The sequence below is a fragment of the Mus pahari genome, chromosome 18, assembly GCF_900095145.1.
Source record: "Mus pahari chromosome 18, PAHARI_EIJ_v1.1, whole genome shotgun sequence".
In the NCBI taxonomy this organism is placed as follows: Eukaryota; Metazoa; Chordata; class Mammalia; order Rodentia; family Muridae; genus Mus; species Mus pahari.
Window position 1 is genome coordinate 33,335,723 of NC_034607.1, and position 19,386 is coordinate 33,355,108.

Sequence of the window (19,386 nt, forward strand, 5' to 3'; positions counted from 1 at the left end):
TGTATGTGTGCGTGTGTGTGCATATGTGTGTGTGTATGTGTGTGTGCATGTATGTGTGTGTGTGTATGTATGTGTGCGTGTGTGTGCGTATGTGTGTGCGTATGTATGTGCGTATGTGTGTGTGTATGTGTGTGTGTGTATGTATGTGTATGTGTGTGTATGTATGTGTGTGTATATGTGTGTGTGTATGTGTGTGTATGTGTGTGTGTGTGTGTATGTGTGTGTGTGTGTGTGTGTGTGTGTGTATGTGTGTGCATGCACATGCACCAGAAAATCCTCCCAAGGCTCAGAGCACTCTCTCTGGAACCCCTTCCTCCTGCACTCTGGAAGCTGTCCTGAGGTTTAGCCCTCTGTGCAAAGAAAGGCAGTGTGCTTGAGGGGGAGGGGGATGGATTTGCTGTGCTGGGTGACATACAGCAGTGACTGCCATGAATATCCATCTTGAGTCAGGAACATCCCCCAAAGTAAGACTTTATATTATCAGATCATTTTTAAAAGGAGGTTTACAAAGCTGAGACACACCCAATATTCTATGGTCTGCATAAATTAAATCACAGCTCCATCATGGGCAAAGCTTGTGTCATTGGGACAATAGTCATACCATGACATTCCATGCCAGGTCTTTCCCACAATTCCCATGTAAAGCCTGGGAGGGGCGGGGTGGCCACCTCTCCTCTCGCTGGGTCTTCGGATTGAACTGTTTTCTCTTAAGGGTCTAGACCTCAGACTTTCCCTCCCAGCTGGTACTAGGAGAGCTCTGGTGAGTACTGTGGGGGTCACATGAATAGTACATAGTACCTTGGTGTGTTTGTTATTCTAAGTGGGTTTTCTTAGAATGGAACAACCAGTAACAGCTCATCTTCATGTAAGCTCAGGATTTGAGAACTGGATAATTTTTCTTCTCTTCAAGGCTATGAAGTTCAAGCTCAGAGATGAGCATTTGTTGGTTCCACCTTTGCCTACAAATGCTTTTGACTTTGGACCTGCAATCACACCCCACTCCATAGGGTTTAGATATAAAATGTTTCCCACAGGCCCATGTGTTTGAATTATTTGGCCCCCAGCTAGCAGCTGTGTTTGGGGAGTTGCTGAATCCTGGGAGGAGGGTCTTAGATGGAGGAAGGAGGCCTCTGGGGGTCGGGAGCAGGAGGTGAGGTTTCTAGCCAGGAACTACTTCTGTCTCTACATTCTGACCTGTCCAGACACCAGCAAGCACCTCACACTCGCCACCAGGGCGGAGCGCTTCTCCATGAGGACCATGCCTCATTACCCATGATGAATTATACCCTCCAGTCCTAAGGCAGGTTGACTGTTGGTGGTCACAGAATTCCAGCCACCTGCTTCTGCCACCCAGTCTTGTTTAGGTTTTCTCCCTCCTCATCCTCTCCCGAGGTCAAGGGAAGGCATGCCCTTGCAGCTCTTTCTAAAACGGCCCTTTGCCCCCTTTCCCCTAACCTCTCAGCCAGGCTTGTGTTCCTTTTGTTACTGTGTAAACGAATCTTCCTGGAGACAGTATTGCCCTGAGACTGTTGGCTGTGTTTGGCTACATTCATTTACGCGTAGCCACACCCACCACTGCTCTGCAGGCTCAGAGAAAACCATGTCATCCCATGTAAGCTTGCTAAGGCCCTAGCACAGAGTTGCTCTCTGTCTTCCTGTCCCTCAGCACACTGTATGTGCACTCCAAGATTTCCAATGCTCCCTCTTGCTGGATTCTTCCCCTCAACAGGCTGCCAGAGTTTTATAGCCATGTCACAGTCTCCCCTCTAGAGCTAAGTGTCTGACGGGGTTCACCTCAGTCTCCAGCTCCCCCTTTCTTCACTGTGGCTGACTCCACAGGGCAGGCTCTGTGGTCAGCTTCTGCGGTGAACATGTTCATTTTGTTATTGTTAGCTTTAATTGTTCAATTGCCCTATCGTAGACTCACCCCAAGAGGGGCAACGAGGGACTGTCTTTGGGTTGGCACGTGGGGATGTCTGTGGGAGACTGTCTAAATTAGACTGAAAGGTGTGGGAAGATCCAGCCAACTCTGGACAGCTCTGTGCATAGGAGGGAATGGGACAGAGAACCCAAGGTGGGCACAAGCAAGCCAACAATCAAATGAGCATACATGCATTCGTTTCTGCCTGTTTATGCCTATGGCTGTGATATGACTAGCCGGTCAACATTCCTGCCTGCGATTTCCTGCAATGATAGATGATAACCTGGTGTTGCAAGCTAACACAAACCCTATCTCTCCCATAGTGCTTCATACCAGCATGCTTTGTTGCAGCAGCCAGAATGAAGAGAGGATGAATTTCACGCACGCATACTTCACCATGACTTCTTGATATCCTTACAGAGGGAGAGAGAATTCTTCCCTGTGGGGTGACCTGTCCAGCAAAGGCGATCCTGGCTTGCTTTCTATTGCTGTCACAGCCACCGTGACCAAAGAAAACGTGTGGAAGAAAAGATCTATTTGGTTCACATCCCCAACCACAGCCTCACATTGAGGGAAATCACATGAGGCACTCAAGCTGGGCAGGGATGGAGATGCAGGAGCTGAAGCAGAGGCCATGGAGGAATGATGCTTACTGGTTTGCTTCCCCTGACTTGCTCAGCCTGCCATACTGTGCAATCCAGGACCATCAGCCCAGTCGCTGTACTACCTACATTGGGTCGGGTCTAGCCACGATCATCATTAATCAAGAAAATGTCCCCCAGACTTGCCTATAGGCCAATCTGATGGAGACATCTTCTCAGTTGAGATTACCTCTTCCCAGACAGCCCTAGCTTGTATCAAGTTTACAACCCCCTCCCCTAATTAGCACAGAGTATCTGGGCACAGGGAAGGTATATGAACCAACCCTGGGGTCCTGGATGCTCTACTCCATTTTTGTGATCTTGAGCATCAGGGAGGAGGAGCGGCCTCCCACCACACTGTCTGGCTCCTGACCCTCTGGCTCTGCTGTATTCATTCCCGTGTGTCAGCAAGCTCCACTTTCCACATCAGCATTTAAGGATCCTGGTCTTTTTCCCATAAGTTACCCTTTGACTTTAATTAGCTAGAACTAATCTCTGTTGCCCATGGCCTAACAATCCTGACAGGCCTTCCTCTGAAGAGAGGGAGGAGGAGTCTAGAGTACTCCCTTGACAAGTTCTTGGCTGTTTTTTTTTTCCTGGTTTTAAGTGGCTGTCTTTGCATAATCTTCAATGTGTCCCCTGTTCCTGGTCCTTCCTCATGCAAACCCTTGGGGACTTTTGAAAGCAAGCTGTTGAAACTCCATTCTAGAAGTGCACATTCAGCTCTCTGTGACAAAGCCTCGGCTCTCTCTGTCAACATGGAACACATCTACAGTGTGCCTGATACATGGCCTGGCTGTCTGTGCCCCGAACTCCCATCCCTCTCTTTTTGGATATGTACTGTCCCAGTCCTAGTGCAGGCACGGCAAGCTCCGGGAACACCGTTTGCAGCCTTAGCTTCAGGTCCAGATGAGCCCCAGCCCTGACCCTCTTGTATGAGTACCACATCTCTCTGTGAAACCATTATCACTGAATTTAATCATGTTACCAGTGCCCAAGGACACAATTCACCTGTGCAGCCTCAGCCTGTGGTGACTGACCACACCCTCTCGACACGGCTACGCTTGATCACTGGGGCAAGCTCTCATCCTGTCTGCGATTTTCTTTTGCCATTCCTTTCTCCTTGTTCTGTATTTTTATTTGCTGTCTCCAACGGCTTCTCTTCTCATTCCCATTTCTGCTTATGCTAAATGCTCTCACTCAACACAGCTCCCTTCCCAGTCATGCCGGAGTTTAATCCCCAAAGTCTTATGCTAACAGTATTACAAGGACAGTGAGTGAATACCACTAAGGGTTTTAGAGATGGAATCTCTGAGATGTAATCAGAGTGAATTATGTCTTCGGGGTAGAGATTGTGTGTTTGAATTCCAGTGGCTTTAGAATGAATGAGGGAGAGAGACTCTTAGTGTTTCCCACCATGATGTGGTGAAGCCAAGGGGGCCCTTGCAAGACTCTGAACAGTGTTGTTGAGATGATTGGACGCCAGAGCTGTGGGGTTTAATCGGCCTCTTTGCTTTGTAAGGTAGATTGCCCAGGAACTTTAGTATAGCAATGAAAAACAGACTCATATAGCATCCGATCACTGAACACAGCCACCCACATATGTGTGCGTGTTCACTCGTGTACTCATTAGTATAATCATTGTTTTGACACTTCTTAGATCATGCCTTGTCTGCTCCTCTTGATATTCACGTCTAGCTTAAAGCTGAGGGTAGAGAAGGCACAGCAGATGGTGGCAAATGAAAACGAGACCCCCAGATTTTGCAGTACCTTCAGTTCACCTCTTTCCTGAGACCTCCTCATGTCTGTCTTTCATTGATCTTCTCAAACTCCACATATTAAACAGCCATTCATCCCTTTCCTTAACTCTCCAGCCATTTCTCGGAGGATGGGGTGAGGTAAGAAGGGATTTGGTAGGCACTTGGTTAATAGCCTTCACATTAATTGGCCAAGTCACAAAGCCAGAGACCCAGGCTCATATCCAACTTCTCATCTTTCCTCAATGATACCCCTTCCCAATAACATCCAAACTGTGATCTCCCATAAACATGTTATCACTAGCCATACCTGCTTCTTGCTGAGCCAGCTCTCTAGTGAAGAGCCCACGGCCCTTCTCTGGCTGCTTTTCAGTTATTACCACAGTCACTGTTTTCCTTGTCTTCCTCCCTCCCTTATCACCCCCTTCCTGGCTATGTTATTGTGATTGGTCATGGATCCTCCTGCCTGAGTAGCCAGGACAACAAGTGTACTCTACTGTGTCAAGTCGGAACTGTGTTTCCACAATGCTAACCAGAACAACTGATTCACTTCTTCAGTGGTTTCCAGTAAGACAGACATTCTCATTTTACCGCCCTCCACTGGAGACCCACCTCAACAAGCTCTGAACTAGAGTCAAGGATCAGAGTCCCCATTCATGCTAAGACAGATGCGCCAGGCTGTGGCTTTCTCTTCCTGCCACCAACTCTCCTTTCTGTGGCTTTACATCCTATTTGGCAAAAATGATTCGTGTCCTATCCTTGCCAATGGAAGCTGTTACTCCTGACTCCTGGGAGGGTTCAGCCTCTCGAGGCCACCTCTAAGTCCTGGATTCCACAGGCAGAGCCTATCTCATTGGCACCATCACATTCTGACTTAAGTCTTTCACAGTTAATTGTTTGTTATACTTGGGTTTCTAATACATCTGATGTGCTATGAAGATAAGGGAATTATACATATCTTTCTACTTCTTGGTGCTATGGACTCAGTAACTATCACTAAATGACCAATTAAGTATACACTGAGAAGGGTTAGCAGGCCTGGCCCTAGAGTAATTTGTGAATTTGACAAATTCGTCCTCTTGGCTGATATTCTGTGATGTTTTAGATTCTCATAAGGGAACTGAGTTCTTTAGGTAGAGCCCTCCTCATAGCTCAGGGGTGCGACCAGGGATTTATTTTTTCATATATTCTATATTTTCATAGAGGCAACCAAGTCCCTTAATTGCTGTTCACAGAATGGCTCAGTAGCATTGCTTCAGTGTCTCCTTCCCCGGTGATTGTTTTGTGGGAGTTGACTTGGAGGACGGCAGTGCTTAGAAAGTTGCTGTCGGAGGACACTGGTACCTTCTCTCATTTCTGCTTATAATAGTTTGGGGCACGAAGAACGAATATTCATAGCAGTAGAAATAAATAACTTGTAATCTCTGTAACCGGGAGAAAGGAATCAACTCCACTACCCTGAACATGGAGATGCTCTCTTGGCTGTCCTGAACATGGAGATGCTCTCTCGACTGCCAGCGTCTGGGAAAGGGATCTCTGATTTGTTGTCTTCATGGGCCTCAATGGAGGACCTAGTGGGTGGTTTGTACAGGGAAGACTGAGAAGGTCAGCTTGTGGCCATGGGGAAAGGACCAATAGATATTCACCTCATGTATTGATCCTCATGCTAACCCAGCAAAATATATATGTCTGTGTGCTATTCTATGGTTTTTCTTTATTTTTTTTTTATGGATGAGGGGGGGTTTTGAATTCTAAAGGTATTGTGGTAGGCACTGGGACAGACTCTCTATAAACTAGAAAGGGCTGAGCTAAAAGTCACACTCGGGGACGGAATGGTGAGTGACATGAGAGAGGATGACAGTGGGGGAGATAGAATAGGCACTGAAGAGTCATGAAAGGCTCCCTGCTCATCATCACAGTACATGGGAGGGTGAGGCAGGAGAGCCACATGCTTCAGGATAGCATGGGCTGCACAGGTGGACTCCAATCACCCCTTCGTTGTTTCTCTCCTAGAAAGGGTGCTATAATAAATTATTAATAAGAGAAGGGTCATATTTAAGCAGGAAGATGAAAGAGAGGTCTCATCATAGTCCAAAAAAAGCTACTAGTCACATATGGTTATTGAAATCTGAATTAATATAAATTCAATAAAATTAAATTTCTTGTTTACACTAGTGACATTCTAAGAACTCATATTCCATTCCACTGGGGCATCTGGGTGGAATAGTACAATTAGAAAATTCCATTCCCATTACAGTCAAAGGTTTTTCTTATGTGAGGCATATTTGGCAAGTGGCGAATATTTGGGATGTGTGTATGTATGGGTGTGTGAGTGTATATGTTTAAATACTATAACAAAATACACCTGACTTACAAGGAAAGGGTTTATTTTGGCATGTAGTTTGGAGGTTTCAGGTAATGATTAGTTGTCTTGTCTTAGAACTATATTGAGGCAGGCCATCATGGCAGCCATCTATGGTAATGAAAGCCCAGTCAACCCATGGTATGGAGGCAAAAGGAAGAGAAGAAAGGGCCACAGTGCTAAAAGTCCCTCAAGGACATGTCTTCAGTAACTAGTGGATTTCTTAGTCGGTCCCCCCCTTCTTTAGGCTTCTACTGATTTCCAATTGTGCCATCCTGGAGAGTAAGCTTTCAACACATGAGCCATTAGGGGAACACTCTAGGTATGGCTGGTAGGGATAAAGTTGGATGTATAAGTTGGAGGCCATACTGAAACGGGCATAGAGAACAAGACAAGCTCATTTAGGTTCTACTCAGTGTAAAAAGAAATCCCTAAGGGCTTTTGAGCAGAAAGTTCTGAGTCATTTTTACTAAAAAAACAAACAAAAAATGAAAAAACAAACACACCATTGCTGGGGTGGGCCTCAAGTGTGTTGCTGCCGTGGCTACTGTAAAGATTGTGGTTGGAAGCTACTGTGGTGGTGCCAGGAAGACAGAAGGTAAATGAGCCATTCCTATTGGTATTCACATGGCTTAACATCGAACTGGAGCAAGTACAAAACGAAGTTCGTTCTTAGTATCGAGTGACACGAGAGGATGTCATAGTGAGTAGCAACCTCAGGCTGAACACCATGCTTAGACGGAGGTGTTTTATTTGGGGGAGGTGGTCAGTGAGCTGTGAGAAACTCAGCTATCCAGCACTGGTGAGAGGTAAGACTTGAATCTGGTTCATTCATGCGATAAGTGAAATGTTCGCGGCAGATATAAATGGTGATGGATATTCGTTGAAAAGAACACAGATTAACCAAAGGCTAAGACTGAAATCGCTCTGGCCACAAAAATCTTTAAAAATGCTGTGTTGAGGTTTGTCTTTTGCTATGGTAAACACTGGATGCTCCTAGAGACTGTACATAGACCCAGGTGATGCTATGAGAGCTTGCCCCTCAAGTTCTCACTGATTGGTGAATAAAGATGCCGACAGCCAATAGCTGGGCAGAAGAGACATAGGTGGGGTTTAGGGCTTTGGGGCTTGGGGGCTTGGGGTGGGAAAGAACCACAAGGAGGGGAAAAAAAGAAGGTGAAGAGAGAAGAAAGTACCATGGTTAAGAATCTTAAAATAATGGTCATATGGATTGGTTAATTGGAGTTTAGAGCCGCCCAGACAAAACATGGCAAATTATGTAATGAGGTCATTGGATAGAAAATAGACACAATAGCATAGAGGATAGATATCTGCCCAGCGCTTGTGTTGATTAAGGTTTCTTATAAATATAAAGGTTGAGTGTGTGTCTTTTATCCCGGAACTAAATGGCCAAGGCAGGGGAGAAACCCTGGATTGAGATTAAGCATTTCAACAATAGAGTTGTTCTGTATAAACTGTAGTGAAGCTCTATTCTTCACACTTAAACATCTCACTGAACACAGAGAAGTCCATCTGTTGCCTACCTACAGCCTTCACCCCAACAGACTAGCATTGATTGACCAAGACTTACTGGAAGGTACTCTGCATGCTACCTGAGAAGAGAGGTAACTAACAACCTAGTTATAAATGCCGTGATCTACAACCATGACCTGAATGCACAATATTCTGGTGCAGTAGTGGCTCAATGAGGGAGTAACCCACCACACTCAGATTGGATTCCATGAGATGGAACCATGCCTGACCCTTGTTGGACAGTCAAGAACCTGAGAGTGGATCGGCCACGGGCCTAGAGGAAACCAAGTACATAGCGAGGAAACCAGGAACATAGCGATCAAATGACTCCTAACGACAGTCCCCTAATCTCATAGGTCAGTGTCTTGCTCAGAGAAGCTTCTCCTTGCAGTAGGTGGGAATAGACACAGAGCCCTCACAACTGGGCAGTGTGAAGAGAGTGAGTGACTTTGGAGCGCTCACTCCTAAATGGGACATCTCCAAATGCCATGCCCCGTCCTTAAGAGCTCAGGGATCTAAGCAGAAGAGGCGGGTAGATAGATTGTAAGAACCAGAGGTGATGGTAGGTTCTGAGAAAACAATGTCTTTCAGACACAACAGGGCTGATGCACATATGAACTCATGGGAACTGTGGCAGGGCACACTAGACCTGCACAGGTTCAAGTCAGATGGTGTCAGGGCTGAGAAGGGGAAAGAGACACATATTGCCATCCCTAGGGGAAAAAAAATCTGTCTGCAATTGGCAGTCACATGCAAAGGGAAATTTAGTTTTCTCCAATGAAGTCTCACTGGGTATATTAAACACAGTTAAGGGCCGGCCCCTTACCAACATTAGCTGGCTAACACCAAATGAACTCAATGATATTTTTGTAGACTTTTTTTTGCCTCCTGTTGCTTTGTTTGGCCACTTTGTTTGTTTTATTGGTTTTTTTGCTTGTAGATTATGATTCCCAGTTTTGCGCTGTTGTGGTTGTTGTTTGTGTGTGTGCGTGTGTGCGTGTGTGTGTTTCTCATATTTTTCCCTTTGGCTTTCATTTGTGTGTTTTGTCTGCCTGTTTAAAAAAGAAAGGGCTGAATGGGTGGGGAGAGAAGAGGATCTGGGTTGGAAAAGGGAAAAGCCTTATCAGAACGTATTGTATGAAAAAGACTTTTAAATAAAAAATAATGTGGTTCGTTAAAAAAAATAATCTGTGGAAACAGCGGGAGAGCTTTAGTCAAGGAAGTGCATTTGAAAACATTTTCTCTTTCCTCACAGAGAAGATGGACCAATATTTTCAAACAAGTCAAGTTTGTGTAGTGAAAGGGTCTCACCATTTTGTACTAGTAAGGGTTACCAGGGCCGTTCTTGTGAGTTAGTTATGGCCATGCATTGGGAAATATAACCTTCTCTCTTGAGTTTCCCATTGCTTCTGGGCTTGGAGGCTACTGATGAAAACTGAATTTTCTTTTTTCCTATGGAACATGGGCACCTGGAATTCTAATCTACCCTCTTTATTAGTAAGCTAATTCTGACACCCAGTGTTTGTATTAAACATTCTTTCAGGGAGAAACACTATGGAAGGAATTTGAGGTCGGCTTCTTTGGGCAGATGAAATTCTTTCCAGTGTAGTCTCCTCCCCTCTTCATTTATGACAGAAGTTAACATCTGTGTTCCCTACTTTCCTTAGTTCGCAGACATTTTGTCATCTGTTACCACAACTCTTTAGTGACTCAACAAGAATTTCCCTAAATCACTGCGAGATCTCATTTGGATTTTTAATAAACAGTCACATTCTAATGAGGTCTTCATAAAACTGACTAAATATGTTTAGAAATCATTAGCTTAAATTACCGGTGCAAAAATCTCCTCTGGGAGCCCTGCAGATTTGGTTATGAGTCTTCTGGCAGATGGATTAGTTCAGCACCATGGCAGTGTTTTTTTGACTCTCCACACAAACAGTGTAAACGGGGATGCCTGGGAGACGGGAAGCTGGATAAGACACTAACTGTCCCTCAGGTGGGTTCATTAAGCAGGGAAGACAATCACAACACATTCCAGGGCCATTTAACCGCCAGGTGCACAGCTGTTGGCAGGTGCCAGGGAAACTGACGAGGGTCCCTTCTCAGACACAGGGGCTGAAGGAGGATGCATGATAGTGACCCAGGAATCTCAGATAATGACAGGTCCTGGCAGGTGTGCCTGGGTCCCCACTGGAGAAGAGGGGCGCATCTCAGTCTTCTATGCCAGGTGCAGCGACAGGGAAGGCCTCCCGGTGGCTCCAGTGGAGGCAATTAAAGCCCCTTAATGCTGAATGCTTGAGGGCAGGAAAGGGTGGGAGCAGGTGCCCCGCACCAACTTAATGAATCGGCAGCAAGTCTGTGTAAACACGCACACATCCGGGCGACTCATGGGTAATTCATGAAGGACAATCCGCGTGCAGTGCTCATGTTAAGTAGGTAGTGGTTGCCCTTAAGAATCATGTCATTTTGATTTCTTGGATGATTTGTTGTTTCTGGGCATGGGAAATGGGAGTTGCCGCTACACAAACGCACAGCACTAACAACAGGAAACGGCCTGGAACAAGGTCAGGGCCTTTCCCCCTAATGGGATAAGACTTCTTGTCAAAACTTCCAAATCCGTGGCAGACATTCAAGAAGAGATGCCATTAATGTCACTACTAATTGAAGACAACCCTAAGAAAAGGGACCAGAGGCTTCCTCCGAGACCACCCACACCCTCCCTGCCAACCAGGTGAGAGCTTAGGATTTGTTAAAACCAAAACACAACCATTTTATCTTTGGTATAGATTTATAAATAAACTGGAAACCAAATGCCCACCTACCCCTCCTTCAGTGACATTCCATGGCCTGGAGGGAGTTTTCATACTGATTTGTTAAAGCCATTGCCATCAAGCCCGACATTGACCACTGGGAACAGGGCAGGTCCAAGAGCCCAATGGAAAGGGAACAGCAGCTGCCAACAGGGGCATCCTCAGCTGTCCTGTCTGCTGAGCTGCACCGCTGGGAACAAAACCTGACCTCCTGCAGAACCTGCCAGGAGCCTTTTGTACATTACTCCTAATTCTTAAAAAAAAAAAATGTTTATGGGTGTTCTGCCTTTGTGCGTGTCTGTGCCTGGTGCTGAGGGAGGCCAGAACAGAGTGTGAGAACCCTTGGAACTGCAGTTACAAATGGTTGTGAGCTGTGCTATGGGTAGACTTTGAGCTCTGGTCCCCTGCAAGAGCAGCCAGTGCTCTTAACTGCTGAGCCATCTCTTCAGCCTCTATGGCTACCTTTACTGTAGCAATGAACACAACAGTCTTTTTTCCATTATTACATCAAAGACCACACTGTCTCTACCCCTCCTGAAGGTAAAGGCATTTTCCCCCTCTTAAGTCTCTCGAGTTAGGTTGGAGCACACTTGGGAATTTCAACTAAGAAAAAAAAAAAAATACATGCTCATTCATTCCTAAACATCTAATGGAATGTGTTATTGTACTGATTATTGATTTTTTTTTTTTCAAAACAATTTACTCAAGGAAACTCTTGAAAGTCATCTCCAGGGGCCGGAGGGATGGTTCAATGGTTAAGAGCACAGACTGCTCATCCAGAGGTCCTGAGTTCAATTCCCAGCAACCACATGGTGGCTCACAACCATCTGTAATGAGATCTGATGCCCTCTTCTGGTGTGTCTGAAGACAGCTACAGTGTAGATAAACAATTCTTTTAAAAAACCAGTCAGCTCCAATGTAAATATTTAAAATCTGAGGCAGCTAATCCTGTGAGGGCAGGGGGAGGGGATGTAGCTATTGTAAAAGCTTGTGAAACCTGGACCACCTCCATAGGCCTCACTGTGGGATGTTGACACTCTGTAACTGTTTGTGGATTCAGTTCAGAAACTGGGGTGAGTATGCTGTTCCTTGGGATGCAAGACCAAGGGAATTCTCTGCTTTATCATGGAAGAACTCAAAGGCATGCTCTGTTGCTCTTTGACACTACCCAAGAAGCCACCTGCTCTTGCTATTTACTGAGGATGGAGGGGACAAAGCTGCATGATCCCTTAAATGAGAATGAATTCTGGTGCCACCCCTGCCCCCCTAAAATACCCAGGAAAATCAGGGTCATTATATGGATCACTGCTGGTCTGAAGTTTAAAAGTAGAACATTTAAATTGATGCCTATTATTTACTGAGTCCTCATATGGACAGTGACCTCTCTGTCACCGAGAAACTCATGTGATCTATACCAGAACTCCCCCAAAGTAGGGGATCATGGAATGGATATCCTACACACCCACATTCAAATGTTGACATCTGATCACCCATCCCCATGATGGCTAAATCTGTAAATGAAGGAGCATGGATAAGTAAGCGTAAAAAGGTTGGGGTTCTGATCCAATAAGATTAGTGTCCACATAAGAAAAGACCTGGCAAGCTCACTATATGCTCCATGCTACTTAAAGTCCTAGTGAAGGCAGCCAGCCCCATTAAAGCCAGGAGGAGCCTCTCCAGGTTCTGGATCTTGCTGACCTAGGAGTCGATTTGGCCACCTCTAGACCACTAAGAAAATAAATGGCTGTGGTTTGTGCACCTCAGCTCAAAGGATTCCGCTATGGCTGTCTGACTTGATGGATGCATAGGCACCATTACATCCTGTTTCCTTATGGTAAGAGAGATCTCCTCAAAGATGCCCACATGCCCAGTACCCGCTTGACCAGGCTCCAAGCCAGCTCCCCTGCACTCCCACTAGCTCCCAGAAGAGACATAATTGAAAGAAATGATTTATTAATATAGAGTGGACCCACATATACATGCCTCAACTTGTCACTTTGGATAACCTTTGCTGTACAAAAACTTCGAATGCTTAAATTTTCAAAAATTCTAATCCTTTTCTTCATGTATTGGGCTTTTCTCATCTTTGAAACAATCTTTTAAAAACCCAAAGTCTTAAATATTTTTTCTGTGTTGTTTTCTAGAAGGTTTAAAGCTATATTTGTGATATGTGTGCCTTTGGCTTTTACTTATTTAGGGCATTGCATAAGGAAGATATCCTTTTATTTTTGGTCCACATGGGTAAGCAAATGTCCCAGCTGGCTAGATTGAAAAGCTCACTAATTATATATCTTTCCACTTAGGCCTGCAGTCAACATCTGGGCTCTCTGTTTTGACATATTGGTCCATTTATCTCTTCCCATCAATTTGTGACACCTATAATTTTCTTTTTTCCTATGGTCTGTCTGGGATGGATTTCAAGGTTGTCCTATCTGCATAAGTAAGATAGCAATCTTCCTTTTCTACTTCCTTAGAATCATTCCATAAAACATATAAAAGGTACTTTATAACTTATAAAATTCAATATTGCAAAATTTGACTATTAAGTGCCAATAAACCCCTTCAAGCTCGTACATTTTCATAACTGACTTTTGGAAATGCTTCAATTTTTAAATAATTGTTTTGTCAGAATTTCATTTTCTTTTGGAATTGATCTTAGAGAACATTACACGATAGCTACATTATCTCTAGATGGCTTGCGATACCCAATACAGTATACATCCCAGGTCAACAATTGTTATACTATGTTTAGGGAATAATGATGAGAAAAAGTTGTACACATTAAATACAGATGCTGCTCTCTCTCTCTCTCTCTCTCTCTCTCTCTCTCTCTCTCTCTCTCTCTCTCTCTCCCTCCCTCCCTCTCTCTCTTCTGGTGGATGGTATGAACCTACCTCGAATTGAGTCCATGACCATGGAGGTGCGGCTCGCTGTGGTAGCTTTTCCTAACGTACATTAGGTGTTACCTTATCATTGAGTCCATCAGAGGCTCTTCTCATTGGATCTTGAGTGAAGATGGAACAAAGCCCCTGTAGCTCTCTCATGGGAGGTAGATTATTTCGCCTTTCTGTTCTTCCCTGCTTCTTCCTTGAGTTTACCTTTCATCTGACCATCTCCCTTTAGAGCTAACATGGAGGGGCCCAGGATATTTATCTCTTGACATTCGTGACCATCAAGCTACCTCTCACCAAGGTGGACACAGGGTTCCCCTGCCTGCTTTTGGGCACATGACACTGTCCGATCTTTCCATTCTCCAGCCCTAGTGTACTCCAGGTCTTTATTTTCTTAAGTTACATGTTTTAAACAAGTCTATTTACACACTTAGCTGATTTATACAGGGTTCTAGAAATAAATATAATTTATCTCGAATTTCAAGATGTTTGTGGAAGGCCGGTTATCTAGTCTTCCATCTTTTCTAGAAGTTTTAGTATAACCCACTTACTGAGATGATCTTCTGAGACAACTACTGTGTCTGCCACCTTCCCTGTTTGTGCCTCCTGATACCTTCTGAGAATCTTAAGAAACACATCCCTTTTTTAAAGTTTCTTGCTTCAATAATTCAGTTCTAGGACAAGTACCAGACTGCCTTTGCTGGGTGTAAATACCAACTTCCCTAAGAGGTAATGGGCTCTTCAGTTGGGCTGAGTGTCACCATGGAATTGAACCCATTATAAAAGGTAGTTGTACCCTGTACATTTTCTCATTTAAACTTTGTGCTCTGGAGGCAAACTGACAGCGTGCACTGCTAAGACTACAGTCACCCATCAGCCCCCCTGGTTAAATAAGAATGAAAACCTATAAACACTCACCAAAGACCTTGGTACCAGACCTTGGAGGCAGATGATGGCGCCCAGTTCATAGTTTAGGGCACAGGCGCATATCAAAGCATAACAACCTGGTGGGTTTCTGAGACAGATCCCAGCATTGCAAACTGTTTTCAGAGCCGACCCCCCTGACTTACACAGCCCTCTCGCGTCTGTTGGAGCACCTGTAGGGTTCTGACACCCACAGCAACTCGCACTAAGTCTTAGAGGTGTGTCTCTGTGCTCAGTATAGCCAGATAACCACATCCTTTAAATACTGAGTGCTTTTTCCTGTCTATTGCAACTGCAACAGGTACCAGTCACTCAGGTTAGGCTGGAAGTTAAGGTTTTTGGAGTACATAAAGTATTTCACAAGCGTGGTTTGTATCTATCACTGTCTCTGCACTGGATGGGCCAGCTTACCCTTCCCACTTCCACAAGGTTGGTCACCATGATGATGCTAGCCGTGTTCTCGTGCCACACCATCCTCCAGAAGTCATAGATAGTCTCCTGCATGGGTCCTGCCAAAAAAAAAAAAAACACAACAAATGCATCGTTTCCCATTGATCAGTGCTGGGACTTTAAAGAAACCTGCTCCCCCCACACGCAGACCCTTTGCTTTGAGCTGAAGGCCAATCTGCAGCAGCTGTGCGGAACAGAACTCTTTCTAAAACTTCACCCACGGCAGAAGCCAATGGTTTCGGTCACGGCTGAATTTCCACACGTCCTCCGATGTTATCTGCATCCGAGTTCTCTTTACTCCTCTTAAACCACGACCGTGAAAGAAAGCGATTTCTCCATCATTTAGTTATTTATCTCCGTGATACTCAGGAGTGAAATTTTTAAAAATGGCTGCCATTACTCTTGCCGCTAACAATTGGCAGCCATCCCAGGGAAGTGGTACGCAGGATGAAATGAGCCCCTGTAGGAAACATGGCCTTTCCTTGTTTCTAATATTTTTTCTTCTTTGGTGTCATCAGTCAAATTAATCTATTTTCCCTTTCCACATGTCTCTCTACAGTGTGAGAGACGTTAAGAGTTTGGAGCGGTTCTTTGTATACTTCCCACTGAACATGGCGCTTCCTCGCGAAATGTGGCCTGGCACCGGCTTCCCTTAACCCCTTGAAATCTGAGCATTTGGACCTCTTTCCTGTAGCTTGGCTAGAACCAAAAAATGAAAAACAAACACAAAAGAGTGGGGGTGAGGGTGGGGTATGCGGTGACACGGGGGTGGGGTATGCATTACAGAATGCCAGTGCTGACATGATATTTCTCTCCCCCATTTCCATGTCCTATTCCTCTTTTTTATTTACTTATTTATTTTTAAAGAACTCATTGAGTCCAATTAATGTTGCCTACACATGGTACCATCCACTAGAGCTTAAAAAAATACACAAATTCTACTTCAAGCTCGTGCATGCTCCAGGGTATAGAACTGACAGCACACAGAAGACAAGAAAAAAAATGTGAGGGGATGAGGGGGATACAAGTTCAGAGGCTCGGAAAGGCACGTTCTCTGTGGAGGATCACAGAAATCCTCGGGCACACTTAGAACTGACGCCCTCCTGTACTTAATGGATGGTGTGTGTGTGTGTGTGTGTGTGTGTGTGTGTGTGTGAGAGAGAGAGAGAGAGAGAGAGAGAGAGAAACAGAGAGAGAGAGAGAGAGAGAGAGAGAGAGAGAAACAGAAAGACAGAGAGAGAGAGAGAGAGAGAGAGAGAGAGAGAGAGAGAGACAGAGACAGAGACAGAGAGAGAGAGACAGAGAGAGAGAGAAAGGCTTGTGACAAATTACTTGGTTATGGTGAGGTTCACTGTTGCCTTCTTTAGATAACTATACTAACACATTTCAAGGCAACTTTAAGGGCCTTGAAATTAAAACATTTTATAGATAACAAAGCCACAGAGGGAAAGCAAAGTAGGTGTAATTACTATTATTAAAGCTCATCTCTGTGCGCATGTCTGGACATAGCAATAGCAGCACGCTGAGGAATCGCTGCAGTTACCCTGCTCCTCTGGACCAATTAGCAACTGTCTTCCATGGGCTAGAGCTTCCACAGCATAGAGTTCTGTGGTATAGAGGTGCTATGGGATAGAGCTCCCATGGTATAGAGCTTCTGACTCCTTCCCCTTCCCCTCTGCCATATGTGCTATTCTCTCCCCTATGCTACTCGGAGAAGGCAGCCCTACACTCCTGCAGAGGCAGGCTCAGGTACCCCACATCTCTGTGTCTAATCACTTTGGGGATGGGGATACACAGCCACCTCCTGTGAAGCTATGCCAGCATCTCAGCCACTCCCCAGGTACGTTCGTGCCATTCTCCTGCCGTGGAGGCTGAAGGTTTCTGTGACTTTAATTGAAGGCTACAGAAGGGACAGGGAGACATCAGTTTCTATCAATCACCTTGTCCCTAGCTCTCATTGTGTACCTAACAGGTTGTTACTTATTCAGCAGGAGAATTCTGCACTGAGTCTGTCTCTGTACAAACAGTCTTCCAAGTGTGAAGAAAGCCCCCAAACACGGAGGTGGCCTCATTAGGCACACAGGCCTGTGTCACATACTGAAACATGGAGATGTAGTTTTGATGACCACAACTACAGTGGGGGAGTCAAGGGTTCCAGCATCCTCCCACTTTCCTGTCTATGTCCTCACAAGACTTCCTAGCCATGTTTGAGACCGTGGCCCTTTGCTGTGGTCCTTGCTTAGCTCTTCTCAGCAATGAGCACTCTGAGATTATTGAATTGGAATCTCCTATGGCGGGAAGGTGAGGTCTGGGTTTACTGTTTACAAAATGCCTGTAGTGTAGCAGATCCCTGAATAGAGCTGCATGCACATGAGGAATGTTAACAGTCAGTCTTGGTTCTGACTCCCCCTTTTAACTTTTGCCTCTACGGCTACCTGTAGAAGCCTGGGGAACCCATCGTCATTACCTTTACTAGTTCTTGAAAGGGGCCATGCTTTAGGGGGCTCATTCAAGACCCAGAATGGTTATCATTCAGGTCTTGGGGTGGTGATGTTGCCCCTGACCTCTAAGCAGATCTCAGTCCCAAGTTTACCTGCCCAAGGCTTTGTTTCCCAACTTAGCTCTTAGTCCATTACTCTGAAGGTCAAAATAAGTTCCTACTTGCCCGTCATTTCCCACTGAGCTGTGCTCTGAATCTACTGATGTGACTGACCCTGCCAACAGGCTCTATGAACCAAGAAAGATGTCATTAAATGGGAACTAGTTAGAGGTCACTGGGCTTTGAGTGTTTATACACCCAGTTTGCATGGTCTTTAAAATAAGGGGGTTTGTAAGCCGATGATACATATTTTCTTACTTCCTTTCATCTGGAAGAAGGGGGGTTTTAGTGTAAGATCTACAATCTTGTTTCTCATTTATTTTCCCCATTTCAACCTGACAACCTGATTCAAATTATTAACCAATACCTGGGTATGTTATCATGCAGAGAGAAGTGCCTCCTGCCCCACTCTAACCCCAAATTGGAGCAAACTAGATGGTCACCCATAGCTACTACATGTGACTTTAGTAGTCGCTGGTGGGAGGGCACTGAGAGACAGTGACCATCATGAGTCAACATAGTGGGTCTATATCCATGTGCTGGGTATAAGGTTCCCATGGGTCTGACATGTGGGGGAGTTCCCAGTTCTCTGCCCTAAACCTTTAGGATTACTGGGGATTTCGCCAAAGGCACAGGAAATTGCCTGTCCTTGGATGAGGATTTCCCAAACAAGGCAAAAGAACCCCTGGGGCTTGGCAAGCCCCTCTCAAGGTCTGAACAGATGTGACTAGCAGCTCAGCCTTGGATTCCACTGGGGGTTGGAAGTCACTGAGATGCTGTGGCAGAATATTTAAATATTTAAAGATGTTCACACTGTGGGACAGAAGGTGAGGCTCAGTAGTTGTCCCCCCCCCCCCCACGGGACCCCATCATTTGAAAAGTATGGTCTAGAAATCTCAATAGCAGCAGACCAGTAGTAATCCATCCATTTCCTTCACAATGGCTGGCACACGGGGAGAAGGAAGTGCTCGGAGGGGCTGTTCACCACCATCCAGCCTTGCAAAGAACAAGGACACAGGGAGAAAGAAGAAATGCAATCCCAAGCCAAGGAAGAAACACACAGGGATGGGCACCATTGTGTAAGGTGAGCTCTCTAGTTCACAGGAGGTGAGGGATACTACAAATTATAATTTCAGACCCTGGTAGGCAACTTATACCACATTCTTTTCACATTTGAATCGCTATACAGCATGATTTCCTGGTAACTAAAGTCAAGGTCCTCTGAACACTCATAGCGGCTTATTTGAGTTTTTAAAAAGACAGCTGCAGCCGACTCTGCACCCTAGGTGACCCCACTTTCTCCCTACCTATTCAGTATAGTACTTGAAGTCCTAGCCAGAGCAATTAGACAACAAAAGGAGGTCAAGGGGATCCAAATTGGAAAGGAAGAAGTCAAAATATCATTATTTGCAGATGATATGATAGTATATATAAGTGACCCCCAAAATTCCACCAAAGGACACCTAAACCTGATAAACAGCTTCAGTGCAGTAGCTGG

The 19,386-nt window shown here is 45.2% G+C and overlaps 1 protein-coding gene across 8 annotated transcripts in view; it reads right to left on the reverse strand.

Moving 5' to 3' along the window:
- Ptprm (protein tyrosine phosphatase receptor type M) overlaps nt 1-19,386 on the reverse strand; it is a 680,881-nt gene that overhangs the window by 46,225 nt on the left and 615,270 nt on the right. For all 8 annotated transcript variants that reach the window (XM_021218491.2, XM_029531514.1, XM_029531511.1 and 5 more), the window contains one exon: nt 15,251-15,348. In XM_021218491.2, coding sequence (XP_021074150.1) covers nt 15,251-15,348 — 98 coding nt within the window. The remainder of the gene's footprint in view (nt 1-15,250; nt 15,349-19,386) is intronic.